Source organism: Mesoplodon densirostris, chromosome 1 (genome assembly GCF_025265405.1).
Source record: "Mesoplodon densirostris isolate mMesDen1 chromosome 1, mMesDen1 primary haplotype, whole genome shotgun sequence".
NCBI classification, from domain to species: Eukaryota; Metazoa; Chordata; class Mammalia; order Artiodactyla; family Ziphiidae; genus Mesoplodon; species Mesoplodon densirostris.
Genome location: NC_082661.1, coordinates 151,087,320 through 151,108,694, shown reverse-complemented (window position 1 = coordinate 151,108,694; position 21,375 = coordinate 151,087,320). Strand labels below are relative to the sequence as shown.

Here is a 21,375-nt window from a genome sequence, read left to right as displayed (position 1 = left end):
ATTTATAGAAAATGATACAAATTTTTCTTTTAAAATAAACTCATTCAAGTATAAAAGGTAAGTTGATTTAAAGAAAAATATCACGTATATAATAGCGGCATGAGGACATGGTGAAAATCATTGAGGATAATATGCAAATTACTGAAATTTGGGCAACACTAACTTATATGAATTATTAGAAACGATTGTGTTCAATACATTTCAAGGTAGCTATTAAGTTCATTCTGTAAGATGACAGTAGCAATTAGTGATGTATCAAGTATTGTTTTACAGTAGTCCCAAGAAAGAACTAGAAACAGTACAATGGTGAACTCAACACAGCTGCTGCTTTTCTTCTGTACCAGACCCTGGATATTGCAGAAAAGCCCACGGGAGATAGTGGGAGACAGACACTAGATGTGGTATACAGGTTTCATTATCTCTTATCGTTATCTTCCACCTTAGAGCTCTGCCTGCCCCACAAGGTAAACACTGTTCAAGTGGTAACCCGAAGGTGATAGAGATTGAGGGCTTTCAGGATGTAATTTTTTTCCACCTTCACTTCTGGCCCAAACTTTCCTAGGATACATTATTGCAGTAATTTTACTGCCCGTTTCCATTCGGATGCACTTCAATACTAGCGATACCGCAAACAACATTGGAGAATACACCTCAGCTTCCAGATTTTAAAAGTTACTCTCGTACTTTGCCACTTGGTAGGTTAACCCCCAAGGTTTCGCTAAGAGCACTGCTAACACTGCCCGCGAAAGTTTCCCTCACGTGACTTCCTTACAGCTCCGCGCGGAGGCACGCTGACGTCCAGACGTCATACGACGTCTGGACGTCAGCGAGTCGCCGAGCGTCTTGGGCGTCCTGCCGGAGCCGCTAGTTGGGCGGTGGTTCACAGCTTAGTTCTTCCTCACTGCTTCCGAAAGCGTGTTTGAATCCTGTCTGTCAGCTCCTAGCGGGGGCGTCTTGGAGGAAACGGAGCCGGGGGTGATGGCGCCGTCGCGTCTCGGGACCCTCTCCTGACGATTCTGTTGCGCGGGGGGATGTGGACGCTTGCGGGTCAAGGCTGCTGGCGCAGACGCGCGCTCGCGGCTTGGGCCACCCGGGCGGCGCGTCGGGGGCTGCCCGGGCCTCGCCCCGCGCCGACCCGAGGAGCTGCAGCCGAGTTCAAGGCTCCGGACAGGAGCTACAGCTCCGCGGACCGCAAGGTGACCGCCCCTGAGTTTCTCGTCAGCCAAGTTTTAAAACTTGGGAGGGGGCTCCTGGCGAATTTGGGAATGTGTTGGCCTTCCTAGGACTATCTGTGAACGCAGGCTGCGCTTCTGTGAAGGGCGCGGGCTCCGCTCGGGTTTCTGACTCCATTGCTCACCAGTGTGACCTTGGGCAAGTCACGCCCTAACTTTCCTCATTGGTGATATCAGAACTTTTTTATTGTTTATGCGAGGCCTCAGCATGTATTTAATTTTTAAAAGCCTACTGGGGAAGCTGCTCGTTTCATTTTCGTGCAACTTTTTAGCCAAGGGACTTGAGCAAGTTACCTGACCTTTCTGTGACTGTTTCTTTCGTTGTTGAATGAGATGCTCATAAAACTCCGAATGGCTGTTTGTGAGGCTTGCACGGTGTAAGGCACAGACCTCTTAGCCCAGTACCTAGACTGTAAGGAGTGCTGGGTATGCCTTAGCTTCTGTTTGTTTGATTATTTCGTTTAGCCTCAGCCGGAGCAGGCTTGTGCAGTTCTGACTCTATTCCTGTGGTTGGAGGAGGTGGGGCTTCAGCGACTCTAAAAACTATACTGTCTGATAACTGTGAAGAGATAACAGTTTAGGCAGTAAAGTAACTGAATGCAAGTTATGAGTAACTGCGGATAAAAAAGACTATAATTATTCCGTTTTACCCTTTTCTAAAATGCCTGTGGAATGTAAAATGGATTTATGTTGCAATTCCCAGATCTTAAAAATGGTGCAGGACTGTATATCTTTTGAATTGAATGGTGGGGGGGGGGGCGGAAATCCACGGGGCAAACAAATCAGGTTTAGTTTTTTTGCAGAATTTCTTTCAGGTGTAGTTGCACTCTTACTGTGCGCCTTGTGTTGGAGCACTTAACAAAAAAAAGGAAACTTAAGTTCATGAGAGTTGTGTATTTCATTGTAATTTCACTTTTTTTTGCTGGTTAGGAGATAAAAATTTGATTCGAAAAATGAAATGTTTTGAGTGCAAAAAAACTGACATATCTACTTAAATACCAGTTTTTAGCAATTTGCAGTGAGTCTCAGTAAAACAGTAAAGGTGTATGCAACTAAAAATCAGAAGTTAACTTTCAAGATATTTTAAGAATTAAAGTGATAAATAAGAGGCGTTTTTTCCTGATGTGGTCATTTTTTTTTTCCCTTCTCTCTCTCCAAATAAGTTGTCAAATAACAAAATCATCTAAATTAAACTTTTGAAGGCTCTACTAGGAGCACAGATTTTTAAGTAGACTGTTGATTAAATATGTGATGGGGGCGAAAACTTCTCCTTTTGTTCTTTCAGCTTCTCTGTAGCTTTTTTGTTTCAAGAGATTTTGTTAGACCAGGTGCTCCAAGGCAGTGGTAGCATTGGTCTGAGGTCTGTTAGCAACCGGGCTGCACAGCAGGAGGTGAGGGCCAGTGCGGGGGAAGCTTCAGCTGCTGCCCCGCATCGCTACCCATCACTCGCATGGCCGCCTGAACCTCCCCCTGCCCCCCATCCATGGAACAATTGTCTTCCATGAAACCGGTCCCTGGTGCGAAAAAGGTTGGGGACCGCTGCTCTAAGGCTGTAGAGGAGTTCTACGTATCTTGTGTTCTCCATTCGTGAAAATACATTCAGTTCCTCATTGGCCCTTGAGTGATGGAAATATTATGAGACTTATTTAGCTATATGGTCACCTTTGACAGTGAAACCAATGTTTTTGATGGTCCTGTTGTAATCCATTGCTTGTAATACGACTTTAGCCATATGTCTCTCTACTGTCAGAGGAATAATATAAACGATATTAATGCTATAAATGAAATTGTTCTAAGAAGGCTAAAAGAACATTCTTTAATTTAGTATACTTGTTTCATATTGTGCACAATTTATACTCAAAAATGTAATATGTCTCTCCCCTTTCTAGGAAAAAATTGATATGTCTAGATTCCCTGTTGAAAACACTAGAAATTTCAGTATCATTGCACATGTGGATCATGGCAAAAGTACTTTAGCTGATAGGCTCCTGGAACTAACAGGTATTTTCATTTTTTATTCTATACCTAATTAATGGCAATGAATAATTGATAATTACTTTTACCATGCTTTTTAAAAGTTTGGTTTTAATTGTATATGTAGTATTGTCTCTTTTTAAAAGCTCATAGAAATATCAATAAACATTTCTATTTATAGGGGCAATTGATAAAACAAAAAATAATAAACAAGTCCTTGATAAATTGCAAGTGGAACGAGAAAGAGGAATCACTGTTAAAGCACAGACAGCGTCTCTCTTCTATGATTATGAAGGAAAGCAGTACCTTTTAAATCTCATTGATACACCGGTAAATTTAATATCAATTTTTTCTCTATTGTTAAAGTCCGCCTTGTATTAATACTGCAAACAAATCCTATTTTCAGTTTTTGAACTGAACATTAAACACCTCACTTTGCTTTCTGTTTTCTCAGTGTTCTTATGTTAGTGTCAGTTGTTTCACAAGCACAGGCTAAAAAAGAAACCTATTAACTTTTTATCCAGTGGAGTCAATAGATATACCATAGTGCCCCTCCCTAAGAAGCATTTAAACTTTGACATTTAGAGGCATTAATATTTTTTGTTTCTCAGGGCCATGTTGATTTTAGTTATGAAGTATCCAGGTCACTCTCAGCTTGCCAGGGTGTTTTACTTGTGGTGGATGCAAATGAGGTAGGTACTTGAATTTTATATGACGTGATATGCTACTTGGTTGTTCCAGGGTTTTCCTTAAAATGCTTTGGGAAATAGAATTTTTGTGTTTGAAGAAAATAAGATTTATTTTATTACTTAAAGTTATGTTTTGTTCCTGTTAATTTGAAGTTTTATTACACTAAAGTTGTCTGAAGTTGACTCATTCATCCTTTTAAAAATGTTAAGAGGAATTGTTCAAGAGATTTTTGAAGTATGTCATGTTATATATACATCCTACCAAAAAAACCCTCAATTTTAAGCAGTTCTTAATCTGAGGTTTCAATGTTTCAGCAGAACTTGAAAATAAATCTTTATTTTTGAGGTCATTTTGGGTGTTTTTAAGGTAATAATTTGGAAAGTGTTAGGTTTAAAGAAACATGTCAATAACATTACCAAGTTCTCTGGTATAAATATAACCATAAAAAAATATTGAGATGAGAATATAAGAGCTATGATATACTATTTAAGCTTTTGATATATTTCAGTTTCTCATAGACTCTTCATTCAAAACCCAAAGATTTTTTCGTTGTTGTATTAAATCTTCCCTGAGCCTGTCAGGGAGAGTCAGTCTCTACCTTACATACGTATACTGGGCTTTACAAAATATGTCACAAGAGTCCTTTGGGAGGCTTAGAGGTCCTTAAGGATCTGTGTTTTACTGCTTTGTCTCCAAAGCTTAATACAGTGCCCTCTAAAAAACACTTCCTGAACTGAAAGAAATTTTCACAGGGAATGATCCAGATGCATGGAAGTATAGATACCATAGTTTGCCTTGTACCTTTGCTTTTGATGAGGATGTGTGGAATGGTCTTGAATTACAACTTTTGCCATAAGTGGTGGAATGATCATCTTAGTGTCTTGTGTCTTGGTATTTCCAGGGTATTCAAGCCCAAACTGTAGCAAACTTCTTTCTTGCTTTTGAAGCACAGCTATCGGTAATTCCAGTCATAAACAAGGTAATTTGTTAGCACAACAGTGCTATTTATTATTTTACTTTGTAAACTATATAAAGGAAAAGAAAAGTCAAAAATCTGCGTGTAACTTTTGACTCCCCACAAACTTAACTACTAATGGCCTACTGTTGACCAAAGGCTTACTGGTAGCTTAAACAGTCTCTTAATGCATACTTTGTTATATGTATTGTATACTATATTCTTACAATAAAGTAAGCTAGAGAAAATAAAATGCTAAGAAAATCATAAGGAGGAGAAAATATATTTACAGTACTCTATTTATCAATACCCTAAGTTTATGTCATCTGTTTATAAGGTGAATCATCTCTCAGTACTTACATCAATATTGTCTTAGGTGATAGATACAAAACACCATAGATGTTATATGTATTACCGACACCAGACATCAAAAAATTAAAACATAATGTGAAAAAGATCTTCATATTTATTTGCAGGTATAATGATTAACGCATTGATAATGAAGCAGAAATATGATTGCTTTATGGTATGATACTGTATGTGATTGCTTCATGGAAACCTAGCATATACACTAATGAATGAATCCTTATAAAGTTTTTATGGCATACAGTATTACAGTCACATTCATAACAGTATTGGAAACATTGCTAAATTAAAAAAAATATGCTTATATATAATTATAGGCTGATATGCAGTTTCTACAGTTATGAGAGGCATACTGTATGGTAATGTAATTCTTTGAAAGCAAAGTTATAAAACAGTAAGAAAACCAACACATTACTAATTTTATGTTAAATATCACTCATCTTATGCCTTTGCTAGGGATAGGCTATCCACTCAATACAAGTCTTGCACATGATGTTCTACAAGTGTATTTTTACATACTTATTGAAAAAAAATCTGCACACAAGTGGACCTGTGCGATTGAAACTCTTGTTATTCAAGGGTCAGTTGTATATTGGTGGGATTTATTTCTTTGAATTGCATATGATAAAATTGCAACTCAAACTCCTATACCCTGGCATGTAGTTGAGAAGATAGTCTCCCTGAATTACATGGAGTGATGGGGGGCTGTTTCTGTAGTAAAGGGCAGGGCAGGCACAATAGTGTGTTGGACTAAACCATATAAAGGAAAAGAAAAGGACCTTATGAACTAGGATGAAACAGTGTAACACAGGACACTTAACAGTTAAGTACTAAACTGAGCACTGTTGATAAAGCTTAACTTTTATATTTTAAAATTAATAAATTAAGAGTCTTAATTAAAAATCTGCATGGCATTCAGTTTTATTTTTTGATATTGAAGTTAGGTTTAAAAGAAGCAAGGTTGCTTATAGGTAAGACAGTTTGTTGTTATAAGTTATATCTAACTTATAAGATCGGTTTACATGGTGTTACTGAACTCTTCTGCCTTGAATAGCTAACTGCCTCAGCTTCATGCTTGCTCTGCTGTCTGCCTATTTTCAGTGGCCATGCTTGTTAAAATTATATTGCCTTTTTCTAGATTATTATTTTAATACTTTTGAAAATAAAATCATAAAGGGGTCAGTTAGTTTAAAAGCAGGTATGCTTTTATCTATATCCAAATACCACTAATATGCAATACATTTTAATTTAATTATATTAAGACATAATGAATTTTTTTTTTAAGATAGATCTGAAGAATGCTGATCCTGAAAGTGTTGAAAAACAAATTGAAAAGGTGTTTGATATTCCAAGTGATGAATGTATTAAGGTAAAATACTGTTTTTTTGTTTTTAGAAGACTTGGTTTTACTTTCAAAAAGCGCAGGTAATTGGCCTAAGTATATTATTATCTTACAGTTCTGCAAAGTTCTTTTTACTGATATTTCATTTGATCTTTGCCAAAAATCCCTATTATAAGGTTAGGACAGATAGAAATTACTCTTATGATACAGTTGAAAGGACTAAGAGTCAAAGATTTTATCACTTTCTTAAGGTTATAGACCTAGTTAGCTAATGTGCCAGGACTAAAATGTAGGCCTCCTGCAACTCTTCATTAATACAAGTATTATTTCTTGTATGCCATTTTGCCTCTATGGAAATATTCTCTTTGAAGAGCAGGGTCAGACTAATTTCAAGGCATATGTACATATCATTCCTGGAAATATATTTTATTTATATCAAAGTTGATACTATTTTAAATTTGAATTTTTAAATTTATCTTTTAAATGGTGCTTTGGGTGTTAAATAGCCATCGCTGAACTGTGCTGTGCTACATGCTTGTGTAGTAAGTCTGTCAGTGCAGTAATATAATGTTTAGCTTCCACTTTCAATCTTGTTTGAGTTTTGAAAAAGCAAGTTTCAGCTGATGAAGTGGGTTTTTAAAATTTTAACACATTGGATGATTATATAAACTTGGTAATAACTAGAAAAAGCAATAATTTTTTTTCTTGGATATATATGTAGAATTTAATGGTTTTTATTATGAAGAGGGACCTCATTGTAAGGCAGTTCTGAAATTACGGTATCATGACTTGGATTATGTTATATTGAAGTATAATTAACTGTTCAGATTTTAATAAATCTTTACAAAATTCATTCATATACTTAATTTGGTGTGTGCAAGCTAGGGACAACAGCAGTGAACAGTACAGGCAAGACCTCTGTCTCGTGTTTATATTCTGCTTGGGGAGGCACTCATTGAATAAGTAAAAAGAGAAGTAAGTATAGTAATTATTGAATGAGACATATGTTATCAAGGAAATACATTAACGGAGTGTATTGTTCAGGTGGAATTACCATACTTAACAATGAAAAAAGTCTTTTTCTCAGAGAGGAGCTGTGATGCAGAGTAACTTAGGGAATTCTTGTCTGATGAACTGAGACTTGAAGGAATGAAGAGTTGGGAGAAATGCATTTCTGGAAGAGGGAGGAGCAAGTGTAAAGGCTTGGCATGTTTGGCAAGGTTTGGCATGTTTAAGGAACAGAAAGAAGCCAAGTTAGATGAAATGGCTTTGTAGGTTAGGCGGGAATCAAGTCATTCTGGGACTCTTGCTGTGCTAAAGTGTTTAAAATTTTTAAGATAATGAAAGAATTTTAAAGCAAGAGAGGAAAATAAGCTGATCATTCAGGTTGCCTTATAGAGAATGGATTAAAAAAGGGTAAGAGGAGATATGGGGAAACCAGCTTGTAGTAGTAGGCCAGGTGCAAAAGGGTGGTGGCTAAGTATGTGCTGCTGATGTTGAAGAAGTGGGCAAATTTGATGTGTATATTGTGGATACAGTAGATTTTGCTGGTGTGTTATGTGTAAGGAAGTGAAATAAAGAATCATGGAGGGTTTGGATTTGAGCAACTGGTTGAATACTTGTATTTGTTAATATGGAGAGGACTCGGGGAGGAACAGACATAGTGGGAAAATGAAAAGCTCTGTTTTGGACATAGTGGGTTTGAAATGTCTATTAGACATCCAAGTAGAGATATTGCATAATTCTACAATTCTGGCATTTGTGGAGAGGGCTTAGCATGTATGTAGTATTGAGGCCACAGAAATGGATGCCATTTCTTAGGGAGGAAGTGTAGGTAGAAAAAGAGGTCCTAGAAGCCAGACTACATTATTATCAATTTGTAGGGGGTTTTGAGTAAGAATTTAAGAAGGATTAGAGAGTAGGATTCAGAAGAGGAGGATGCAAGGATTGAGTTTTCAGAGAGGTGAGAATACAGATTGTAACAAGAGAGAAGGCAAAGAGGTTGTGTATACAGGTGCAGATGGATTTGTATGTTTGGGTAAAGGAGTTTTTGATGTTTTCTGTTTCCTTAAATGAAGTAAGAGGCAAATGTATCTGAGAGTGAATTGGCCATAGGGAAAATGTGTAGATTGAAAAGGAAGGTGGTGTGAATTATCTTACTGAGTGACAATGTGAATTTAGTAAGGGATGTGTCCTGGGACTACCAGGAAGTGTTAACTGCACATTAAGATCTGTGGTCATGGGGCCTCCCTGGTGGCGCAGTGGTTGAGAGTCCGCCTGCCGATGCAGGGGATACAGGTTCGTGCCCCGGTCTGGGAGGATCCCATATGCCGCGGAGCGGCTGGGCCCGTGAGCCATGGCCGCTGAGCCTGCGCGTCCGGAGCCTGTGCTCCGCAACGGGAGAGGCCACAACAGTGAGAGGCCCGCGTACCGGAAAAAAAAAAAAAAAAGATCTGTGGTCATGAACTTACAGAAACCAACCAGACCAGTTACTTGACTTTTCTCCAGCAATGTTAAGTTGCTCTGATTATAAGCATAGAAAAGGCACATAGCTGGATGCAGTCACAGTTGAGGTTTTACCAACTGCTTAGGATAGAGAATAAAAAGTAGTTAAACAGAGTGATTACAAACAGTGGACCCTTGGAGTCTCAGCTGGGAAAAGAGGCAGGGGGCTGAATGGGTAATGAAAAAGAAAGTAGCCTATTCAGTGGATTAGAGGTTGTGATCTTAAAGGATTGTTGCAAAGAATGTACTAGAGTCTAAAGCCGTGGTTCTCATTAGGGGGGGTAGTTTTGCCCCTAGGAAACATTTGGCAATGTCTGAAGTCCTTTTTGTTGTCACACTGGGGGATGGATGCTACTGGCATCTTGTGGGTAGATGAGAATCCATGGATACTGTTAAGCATCTTACAGTTCATAGAACAGCCCCCCAAACAAAGAATTATCCAGCCCAAAATGTTCTTAGTGTCGAGTTGAGAAACTCTGATCTAGAGGGACTTCAAAGGGTAAGAGGAAGTATTCACGGAATTGGGTTTGAAATAAAGATTTCCGAGATAAGTTCAATTACTGGTAATGACAAAGGTGAGTCAGATGCACATGTGTTTTGAGTCTTTTGGCCTGTATTTTCAGTGTGAGAACAATAGTAATAATATGCCCTACAGTTACCTGTATGATATCCACATATATTGTTTATTCACACAGCAACCTTGAGGTTTAGGTAAAATATGAAAAATCAGTTCATTTATCAGATGAAGAATTTGAAGCTTAAAGAAATGTGTATTGTTTGAAGTCATTTATTACATGTGGAGTGATGATTATAACCCAGATTTTTTTGAACTCTTAGTCCACTGTTCTTTCAATACCATAATCAGAATGCTTTTGTAATTTAATACCAGAGAATCACCTAACTGTAATGGAAGGGCAGTTGTTGATATGTTATATGCTTTGTGCTTCCTTTTACCAAGTTCTTCAAGCAAATTGATAACTTTTAGAGTTCTTTTTCCCTTCTAATTATAAAGCTCAGTCACAAGGATAGAAAAGTGAAGTCAACTTTTTCAGTGTTTGTTTCACATACATATTTTTAGATTTCTGCTAAACTTGGAATGAATGTTGAAAGCGTTCTTCAGGCAGTCATCAAAAGAATACCCCCGTATGTATTTTGCTCTTTTTATACTATTTGTTTAACAGTACAAGGTCCATCAATTTGATCTGCTATTTTAGCTTAGTAGCTACGGCAAATGTACTCTTTGCAGTCAGTGAGAATAAATTTTTAATTTATTTTTAGTAACATATAGAAGGCAAATACAATATAGAAAAATAAAAGAAAAAAGGATGATAGGGATCTCTTAACAATTATTGCAATAGACTTGAATACATTGGTAATTATTGTTTTTTTTTCTTAATCCTGAACAAATATATTTCATCAGTTTCATAAGTAATTTAAAAACAGTCATTTAAAATGTATTTAAAACGAGGTCAAATTAAAATATAGGCATTATACCTTATAGAAAGGCCCTTTTATTTTGGCTGTCAGTTAATCAACTTTTCTCAAGTACTAGAATAAATTAAGCATAATATTTGAGTTAAAAAGGCATTATATTAAGATTTTAATTTATTTATTATTTAAATTTAATTTATTAGTGTTTGTTCTTTACTTATTTTTAATAGTCCTAAAGTGCATCGCAAAAATCCCTTGAGAGCTTTGGTATTTGACTCCACCTTTGACCAGTATAGGGGTGTGATTGCCAATGTAGCATTATTTGATGGAGTGGTTTCCGAAGGAGATAAAATTGTATCTGCGCATACTCAAAAGACATATGAAGTTAACGAAGTAGGAGTTCTGAATCCTAATGAGCAGCCAACTCACAAACTGTAAGTAATCTGCATTAGTAATTAAAAGACACTTGTATGTGTTTCTGTCACAGCCTTTCTTAAATTGGTGTGCTTAGAATGATCCCAATTTGGTAACTTAAAAAAAAACAAAACCTGATTATTGAATGCAACTACATAGTGAATCCTCTTTGAAAAAGAATCTCATGTGTGAGGGACAGTAGGAATTTGATGTATTTTTTTATTCCTTTTGACTAGCCACAACTAATTTTATATTCTGGTTCCAGACTGGGTCCAACATTGATGTACTTGATGAGACGGTGAAAGAGATAGTTCTCTCATCCATATCCATACTGGGTGTCAATTTTTGACATTTAATTTTTTTGTAATTAGATTTTTCAACATAAAATAGTGAAGAAAATTCGATAATTGTTTTCTTTAGTGTGGAATTCATGGTAAAACTTTGATTAACAGGAATTTATGGCGTGTGAGGTTAGCAAGGTAGTGTACATTATAAAACTGAGTTCTGAGTTCACTTATAAAACAAATATTTATTGAGTGCCTATTCCATCAGTACCCCAGATACTAAGATAGATTACCTTGGGCACATAGTTTTCTAAGGTCTTTGTTTCATCATTTGTCAAATTCAAGGTATTAACCAGGTGACTATATAGGTCACAATTGATAGTTTAATGTTGTATGTCTAAAACTGCACTATTTTGTCATTTTTTATGTAATTGAAAGTCATAAAGTCTTGTAATTTTCTCAAATATTTCTAAAATGTGTCTGTATTCTTATTTAGGTATAGTTGATTTACAGTATTATATTAGTTTCAGGCATACAGCATTATGGTTCAGTATTTTTATAGATTATACATTAAGAGTTATTGCAAGATAATGGCTATAATTCCCTGTGTTATGCAAAGTCTGTTTATACTGTGTCGCATATATATTGACAATTACTGCATCTTTAGTAAAGATTTTTGTACCTCATCCTAAATGGAAATTATTATTTAGGAAGTTTGCTTTAAAAAAAAAAAAGCTACAACTCTGAAATCTTGGATTTGCTCTTTTCCTGCAAGAGGCACATCAAACAGATAATCAGATTTGTTGAGAGTTCACATTTTTTTGCTTGGTTAAAATTGTTTTTTTCCTTTTTAAAGGACATTTGTAATATAATTCACTAATAAAACAAATATTACAAGGAGCGTTTTATGTTTCTGCATTTATCAGTTTCACTGTTGTTTAATATGCAGAGGTGGGCAGAGTCATTAAGAAGGTCCCTAGGCTTATTGTATTGCAGAGGTCCTTGGTAATGGATTGTAAGGCATAGGATGTTCTTTTGCTGACGATTCTTAGAGTTGAGAATTGATATGTAGCACTTAGTTTCAGTTTGATGAGGTTTTGTTTGGAAAGTGTGATCATTTCCTAGGAGAGTAGAGCTAATTGTGAGTGTGCACATGAAACATGAAAACAGTAAATATTTCCATATAATAATTTTATTTAGATATGCAGGACAGGTGGGCTATCTGATTGCTGGGATGAAAGATGTCACTGAAGCACAAATAGGAGATACATTATATTTACATAAACAACCAGTGGAACCCTTGCCTGGGTTTAAATCAGCGAAGCCAATGGTATTTGCAGGTGAGGAGCGCACATATTCAAAGGATAAGGGCCAGTTTACTCTAAATTGAAATAAAAATTATTAGAAATTCTCATTTTAAAGAACATCTAATTCCTGTTAAAATAACTCTGTTTACTCTGTTACTCTGTTTTTCTTAATTTTTTTTTTTGTGGGTGTGCTATTTACATAGCAGTTAATTGCATATGTATGGTGAAACTTTATGTGGGAGATAATTTCCTAAATTTTTTTTAGGACTTCTTAAAAATTAACCTTTTAAACAAGCCCTCTGATATATTAGAAGAACACAGTAATATGAACTTCCTTCTTGTTTCACTAGAGAGTAGGTCATTGTATTTGAAATACTTTTCTGATTAGGATGTTTTTATTACTAATTATCAGTGGACATTTACTGAGTGCCTTCCCCTTAGCTGGCCTTTCTTTAATACTGTATTATACTAGTGTAGACATGGCAGAGAAGAGTGTCACCTCATGTATGCATAACTTCAGAACCTCTTATTTCTGTATTATATTCATACATTTGAAAAAGGAAGACCTGATTGAAGGTCATCTGGTTACTCTGTACTGGGTATCCAGTCCTTGTTTTCTCCCTTTTGTATTTCTCATTGGAAATTATAAATGTTGTTTAACTCTCCTTGCCCCTGTTAAGACAAAGTCAGTCATCTGGATTTTGAAGAACTTAAGAGGTGAGGACTTGGGTTTGAAGTGAAAGAGAATCTGATGAATCAGTAGTTCTTGTTGTAATTTCTACCTCTGCTTTTTATCTGCTAATGGAATTTCATTTGTGGTTGTGGATGTCTTGCACTTTTATTTCTTAAACACAATGTATTTTCCTAATAGGCTTAATTCCCATGGTTCTTTTTTGTTTTCTCTGTATTTTTTGCAAAAGCAAAAACATCACTTTGAGTGTGAATCTAGTGGTAAATTCAAAGTTTATGAAACTCGCAAAATACTTTGAAGCCGATTTAACTTAATATTTATAGTTTTCTTAGCAAACCAGTATTTTGGCCAGTGAAATACAGAAAGTAATTTAAAAGCTAAGCGATTAATTTTGAACTTGGCAGCAGTGCATATTAGCTTTTCTAGGCAGCATTTCACATGTGATAATTAGAAATCATTGTGTCCCCAGGAATGTACCCTATAGACCAATCTGAATATAATAACCTGAAGAGTGCTATAGAAAAACTGACTCTAAATGATTCCAGTGTGACAGTTCATCGGGATAGTAGCCTTGCCCTAGGTGCTGGCTGGAGGTAAGATTCAGTTATGTTGTAGTGTTCCATTTTTATTGAAAAGTAAAGTTTAAATGGTTTATTGCTCTTTAACATTTCTGAAGATAAGTTCATATTAGTGTAAAATGAACTAAACAGTGTCTGCCTATTTCTCACTGTGGATTCATATTCTGTGGGTAAGTTTTAAAGCTATTTTACCAATGGAAGATTTTATCTTATTTAATGAATTTATGTTAGCATTTAATTATGATGTGATAGATTGAATGACTCTTTTGATTCCACTCCTCCCCCACAAAGTAGCAGGATATTCATCAAAGAAAATACAGCCCGTGGGACATAAACATTTTGGAGTTTGGCTTTTTCTCCCCCAGGTTAGGATTTCTTGGACTTTTGCATATGGAAGTTTTCAACCAGCGACTTGAGCAAGAATATAATGCTTCTGTTATTTTGACAACACCTACTGTTCCATATAAAGCTGTCCTTTCATCAGCAAAATTGATAAAGGTACTGTTGTGAGTCGGCATACAAAGGAGAACTCAATAAATGTATGTGTGTGTGTATGTGTGTTCAGAATACAAGAGAAATATTTTAGTACACCAGTAGCTGAATAGCTATTAAAACTAAATATTTCTTGATTAATAGTAATAAAAGTTGAATTACCTTATGATGGAGAAGTTACTTGAGAACTAATTTATGCAGTATTTTTCTTAACCTGATAAAACCTCCAAATTATCAATACTAGTCTATTACTAAGGGTAAAAAGTAGAGTTCTGAAAATACTGTTCTAAATTCAGCACAAAGATTAAGAGTATAATTTCAGTCATAAGTAATTCATCTGGTGAAAAGTAAAGCATTCTCTGCTATGTGGTTGTAGGAAATTTTAGATTTCAAGTTAACAGTAGAGACAATATTGTATTCAGTCTAAGTGGCAATCTGTTCATTTTAAATAAATATTAACTTTGGCATCTGTAAATATTTTCCAACAAAATTAACTTGGGAAACTACTTACAGTACCTTATAAGGGGCAGATTAAAATGTATTCTTCCATCATATTTTTCTAAGTGGTGTACACAAGGTGTTTTAGTAAATGTCAATAACCAGAATATATTAATGATGGTTATTAATGTTAAAGTACAGTTGGAGAGGTCTTAATCTAAAGTGTGTTAAGATAATATTCTAACCTTTAAGAATTCTTTTGTGTTTATTCCAACACATTCAGTAACAGTAAATTCTAATATATATTATAAATAACAAATTTTAAAGCATTGTAATATGATTTCTTTTAGACTATTGGTGATTTTTCTTATTTTTAGGAATACAGAGAAAAGGAAATTACAATCATCAATCCTTCACAATTCCCTGATAAGTCAAAAGTAACAGAATATTTGGAGCCGATTGTTTTGGGCACCATTATCACACCAGATGAATATACTGGAAAAATAATGATGCTTTGCCAGGTATAAATGTAATACTGTTTGATACAAAAGTAAACTTTAGTCTTCTCAAACAGTGGTACCCAGCTTAGGTTTTGAATTGTTTCTTTCGGCAGTGCACATTGAATTTAACAAAAGAAATTTTCATAAAGATCTATATCTTTATATATTTTACCTATTTATACATGTAGATATACATATATATAATTACAGTATTTTTGATTTTCAAATAAGAAAATAGAGCCAGAATTTTTGATCATCTGTGTTAGTTTATTGAATTGATATTTTAGCCTAAAGGAAAAGAATTTGATGCCCTTTTAACTTGAGTAGATAAAAGTATAATTTCCTTTCGCCTTTTTGAGTATTTGAAATTGAGTATCATTTGAAAGATAATTATAATACTTTAGAGACCTTTGTTTGGAAGGTATTCCTCAGTTTGCTTTAGTTCTTGCCACATTGTAATAAATGATTTAATCCACAAATTTGATATAGTCATAGTCCTTAAAAAGTACGTATTTGAAATATTCTGACATATATTGAAAAGAACTCTCAAATGACTAGTGGACTTGAATTTTAATTGTCTTGTCACAAAAAAATTTAACTTTAGTCGCTTAATTTCTCTGGGCCTAAATTTCTTTTATTTGTAAAATAAGAAATTAGAACTTTGACTTTATCTGTAGCTAATTTGATTTATTGTTAAATGAAATACTGTATAATTTAAAAAAGACAAAGTAGTTTGATAAAGACAAAGGATTAAAAGCTTTCGTAGCAAATATATTGTAATTGAGATACAAAATGGTTCTTCCTGTATTATAAATATTGGTCAGATGTTTTTACTAGATCATTAAAAAAATATTCCTTCATTTTGCCCATTCTTTAAAGTTGATAACTGACCTCTTTCTATATTCATTAAATAAACCATTATTTAAATAGGTTATCATTCAATACATTTTTTATTCCCTTTTCAGGCTCGAAGAGCAGTTCAGAGGAATATGATGTATATTGATCAAAATAGAATAATGCTTAAATATCTCTTCCCTTTGAATGAAATTGTGGTGGATTTTTATGATTCTTTGAAATCTCTGTCTTCTGGATATGCTAGGTAAAAATTTAATGGGAAACTCTGATACTTGGACAATTTTTTTTGAAATATTGACCAGCAAGTGTTTACTAATATTCCACTTATTTAATCTCAGTGATCTTGAAGATGATTGAGAATCACACTGTAAGGTTAGAAAAGCTCGGAGCAACCTTATAGGTGTTACAGAGTACTTGTAATTTGCTTAATGGAAGAATGAATTTCTTTGATTCATCAAACTATTACTCCTCTCTTAATGGCAAAAATTTTAGTGCCCTGTTCATGAGAGGAGTTGTACTCCTGTATGTCGATTAAAAATTATAATAATGTGAAAAAGCTACTGTGACCTCAGTGACACTTTCAAAATGTATTTGTATGTTATGTAATCCTAGGAGCATCTGTGTACATTTGGAAAATAGAAGTACACATTTAGTCTGTAAAAAATGCTAGGTGTGCCCCTGTATTTGTGAACACTTCAATAATTTGGTCTTCTCAGGAATAAGTGGTCTGCATCATGAAAACCATTATCTTATCCCATAAAAGTACATGGAGGAACAGCCTGGTAAAACTGAAGGAAGAGTATAGCATTGTGGGAGTATTTTTTGTTAAGGCAAATAACTCTAGGTGCCCTTAGTGTCCTAAAATCCTACATTACTAGATAGCATATACTAGGATATAAAGGAAGTGTAAAATATAATGGGGAAGTTGATGGAAAAGTGAATGTTCACATCTGTAAAACATGCATGAATGTGCATTCATACTTAAAATTAACATTCAAAGAAAAATCCCAGCGTTTTGAAGAACATGCTCCAGTGACCTGGAAGTTTACTTTGTGAAATGAGCTTTTCAATGAAGAGAGTCAGCATAACTCATGATACAAAGGAATATTCTTTGTTTATTTGTATTGAGAATTTATTTTTTCTAATACGTCACCGAATTTTTTTTCCTATGTCTTCTTTCAGACAAGAGCTTGAGCAAATAAGTAGCAATGTAATTTAAAATAAACTGAATTGAGGCAGCAAGTTGTTAAACAATTACTGTAATTAAAAGAATGATTACTAAGTGTTTATAACACTTTTAACAAAAGTCTGTGAATTCTAGTTTGCATTTGGGTACCACTTTCTGAGTTAAGTGGTCTTAAAAATCTTTTAGCTTGGAAAATTAAATATATTTCACATTAAATGAGAGAACATGGTTTATTTTGAACTATGTAAAAATCCAGGTTACAAAATTAAGGTAATTCTTATGTTAAAAAATGCATGTGGATAATTTTTCACATTCTAAAAAATTGAAATTCTAAGATTTTGGAGCATAGAAAATTATAAAGCTGTAAACAAGGTGGAAAGTTTAGGGACTAAGTCTGTGTCTTAGCTCCTCTTATTCTGCATAGTACTTAACATGGTACCTTTATATAGTATATGATTAATGATGTTTGTTGAAAAAAGAGAGGATTTTGGCAACACTTTAGACAGTAATCAGGTTTTAGAGAGTATTAGCGTCACTTAGTGACCTTCCTGCTGAAAACCTTTTGAAGCCAAACATTTGCAACTCTAGGCACCGGTTTGTTTAAAATTAAGGCAGGAGGAATACACATGTTCTCGTCCATAATTGCGGAGACATGAAAGCATAATTGAAATTTTCTTTCTCATAAGACATCAGTTTTGTAAGATAAACCTGTCTTGATCAGCACTTTAAGCTTTCACCATATTAATAGAAATAGTTGACACTTACTAAATGCATATTGTGGTCAGCTAGGCTCTGTTCTTAACACTTTTTATGTATTAGGCTGTTCAAGTGCTTTACATGTATTAACTCATTTCATTCTCAAAAAAGCCCTGTGAAGGTTCACACTGAAGAGCCATATATGAAGTCCAGAAGTCTCATTTATTAATGGCTGCTTAGCACTGTCAGCATTTATTTAACTGGTAATAGAAAACTAAAAAGAAACCCAACTCATGAGTCTGAGAATGACTCACTAGAATATACTGTTGTCTACAGCCAGCCAGCTGCTAGGAGGGAACATTGGGTAGGTGACATTTTCTTTCAGTGATCCATTTTCCTAGCCTGGCTTCACAGTTTTTTCCCCCTTCCTTCAGTAGAGCATGTTCCCCTTGATTTTTGTACCTAATTTCATAAATGTAAAAAGATAAGGAAGTTTGTTCCTTACCGTGGTCATGTAGATCCATTCATCTGAAATTTATATGTAACATTTTGTTTGAAAGTTAGATCTTTTGGGAAGGATATGGCAGGAGGTAGAAAAAAGATATTTTGAAAAGAAAAAAAAATGTAATCTCTTGGGAAATATGTTTATCTATTACTTGGACATTTTTCTTTGTTAGTTTTGACTATGAAGATGCAGGCTACCAGACTGCAGAACTTGTAAAAATGGATATTCTACTGAATGGAAATATTGTAGAAGAGCTAGTAACTGTTGTACACAAGTAAGTTGAATAGAAACTAATCACAGAATGTGAAAGTACCCACTTTTTGACATGTTTTAATTTAATTATTGGTTGCTCATTTGTATTTGACAGCTACATTTTGAAAACTTAAAGGTAATTAAATTTCCATGTACTAGTTTTTCCTTCCATTCTTTTTCCATGCTTCTCTTTCCAGACTGTTAAAAGGAGAACAGAATTACAATAGCCAAAATAGTAGTGTCATGGAAAGAAATGTTTCCCTTACCACATGAGACAAAAGAAAATGTTTTTTAAACTATGATAAATTTAGAATTGAGAAAAAGTTTTTTATTTTCATTAAAACTTTTATTATAATGAAAAATGAAATCCCCTGTACGTCCAAGAAATAGTGGATGGGTTAAAATAAATTATGGGACACCCATATAATAAATCTATTAAGCCATTAAAATTATATTGTAGAGTAATATTTGGTAATGTAAAAAATGTCTATTAAGTAAAACAGGGTAGAATATATCATAAACACTATGATCCAAACTGTAAAAAACAAATATAAATATGTATGCAGAAAAATGACTACAAGGAGGGATATATGTTTAACAAACATTCTAGAATGTTTTATAGTGGTATTCTATGGGTGAGGGAAGCCCATCAAGGATGGTTTTTATTCTCTGATGTACGTTTTGCTAGATTTTCTGTAATAGATTGTTACTTTTGCAATCAGATAGGTCATATATGATTCAGAGATTAAGTGATGCTTATGTTAAACAAGTTCCATTTGTATCTCCTTAATAGCCTTCATTGACTATGCATATTAACTAGAAAGCTACTTTAAATATTCTTATTTAGGATATGTGAATAACTGCATTTTTTCTATCTCAGAGACAAAGCATACTCTGCTGGCAAAGCCATATGTGAACATCTGAAGGATTCTCTTCCTAGGCAGCTGTTTGAGATAGCAATTCAAGCTGCTCTTGGAGGCAAAATCATTGCAAGAGAAACGTGAGTTGAAATTCATTTTTCAACCAACCCTGGTTGGTTTTAGCAGTGATATACATAGAAAATGAAAGAATATTAAAAAACATTGTCCTAAACTTTATTCCTACTTATAGATACATTAATCTCTTAATTCTACTAAAGTGATGACTGTTACTTTGAATTACTTATATGACACTTTTGGGTGATAATTATTTAGTTATTAATATATATGCTGTGAGGAGTTTTATTTCCATTTATTTTATTCAGCGACCCCACTGAATTTCATGGTTAATGAATTTCTGTGAAGTTTTTATGGTTTTATCCCTTTAAGTAGATTATAAACTAATAGGAACTGGAATTAAAAAGGTTTTGGAGGTAATTCTTCCAAAAGACAAAACTAAATTATGATTTTTACTTGAAGCATTTAATATCACTTCCTCAGAGCTAGTCAGGTTGTAAATTGTAAAGGTGAGAGAGGAATGCTGGTATCATATTAGGCTTCAGGGGCTTGCAGTAGTCTTGGGATAAATTGTAAGCCTGTATTTGCAGTGAATTTCATTTCCTAACACCATTTTGCTTTAGTTATTTTGTGTTTCGTATCTGCCCAGAGATTAGGCAGAGTGAAGTTTATTTATAATAAGGGAACATCCAGGAAAATGCAATTTAAAACAGTTAGCAAATAAGCATTCAAACATAAATGTGCTGAGGTAGAGAATACCTTAAAGAAAAAGAAGACTTTTATATCTTCTTATGGAATACAAAAAAGTGGAGCTATTTTCGAATTTTGATCCTCCAAATTTCTCAGATACATTATAGAAATAGATTCGTTTATTGCTGCTTAAATGACTATATTAAAATTACTTCGTTTTCCCTGAAATGGGTTTTATAAAATATATCGTTCTTTACATTCCTAGTCACTCTTGACCCACATTCGGTAGAGTTAGTAATGAGATAATAACCGTTTTAGTTTTTTTGGTAGTGGTAGTAGTAGTAGTATTTTTAGGTTGAGCTGGAAATGACCTTTTATAATTGTTGTAATCAAGCTCACACCATGCTTAAATTTGACCTCTTCAAGACTGCCCACAAGCCTTGACCTTTTTTAATTCTTAACAAAGTTTGTGTTGATATTCATGTTGAATTAATTTTCTATTTTATTCCAAATACATGAAAATAAATACAAAAGCATTTAAGCTATCTAATTATTTGCTTACGGCAATTTTATATAAGCGTGACCTGATCTTAATATGTTTACTAAAGGGGAGATTGATATTGAAAGTAAGTACTTTTAAATAGTGTAAGTTATGTACTTATACAAAACTTTCTCGTTTACAGTGTGAAAGCCTATAGGAAAAATGTTTTGGCAAAATGCGTACGTATCTACATGTGTTCTATTTTGTAATATATCTATTTTATAAGTTTAGAATCAGAGGGGGTATAAATACATTGGTTTCCATTGTTGGTTTTTATAATACCCTTTATCTCATCTCCACGTTTTCTTTTTAAATAGGTAAATTTCAGCTTGACTTTAATAATAGCATACTCATTTTGATCACATTTTCCCATCTTATTTTTAAAATTTTCCTTATGTGCAACTATCTAAGAACATTTTTTTAACAGTTATGATCAGGATAATGTTTTATTGTTTTAATTTATAAGGACAGATTTTGAAGACAATAACTATGTCTTACAATGGGTGTTGAAACTGA

General features: G+C 34.2%; 1 protein-coding gene across 1 annotated transcript in view; it reads left to right on the top strand.

Annotated features, from left to right (window-relative positions):
* The first annotated feature begins 835 nt into the window (after positions 1–835).
* Positions 836–21,375, top strand: part of GUF1 (GTP binding elongation factor GUF1) — a 24,301-nt gene continuing 3,761 nt past the window's right edge. The window contains exons 1-16 of the mRNA XM_060110448.1: positions 836–1,196; positions 3,122–3,233; positions 3,388–3,536; positions 3,818–3,898; positions 4,798–4,875; positions 6,503–6,586; positions 10,143–10,207; positions 10,726–10,929; positions 12,394–12,533; positions 13,661–13,784; positions 14,135–14,267; positions 15,077–15,220; positions 16,165–16,298; positions 18,614–18,715; positions 19,574–19,693; positions 21,002–21,038. Of these exons, the coding sequence (XP_059966431.1) occupies positions 1,032–1,196; positions 3,122–3,233; positions 3,388–3,536; positions 3,818–3,898; positions 4,798–4,875; positions 6,503–6,586; positions 10,143–10,207; positions 10,726–10,929; positions 12,394–12,533; positions 13,661–13,784; positions 14,135–14,267; positions 15,077–15,220; positions 16,165–16,298; positions 18,614–18,715; positions 19,574–19,693; positions 21,002–21,038 (1,872 nt within the window). The 5' untranslated portion in view covers positions 836–1,031. The remainder of the gene's footprint in view (positions 1,197–3,121; positions 3,234–3,387; positions 3,537–3,817; positions 3,899–4,797; positions 4,876–6,502; positions 6,587–10,142; positions 10,208–10,725; positions 10,930–12,393; positions 12,534–13,660; positions 13,785–14,134; positions 14,268–15,076; positions 15,221–16,164; positions 16,299–18,613; positions 18,716–19,573; positions 19,694–21,001; positions 21,039–21,375) is intronic.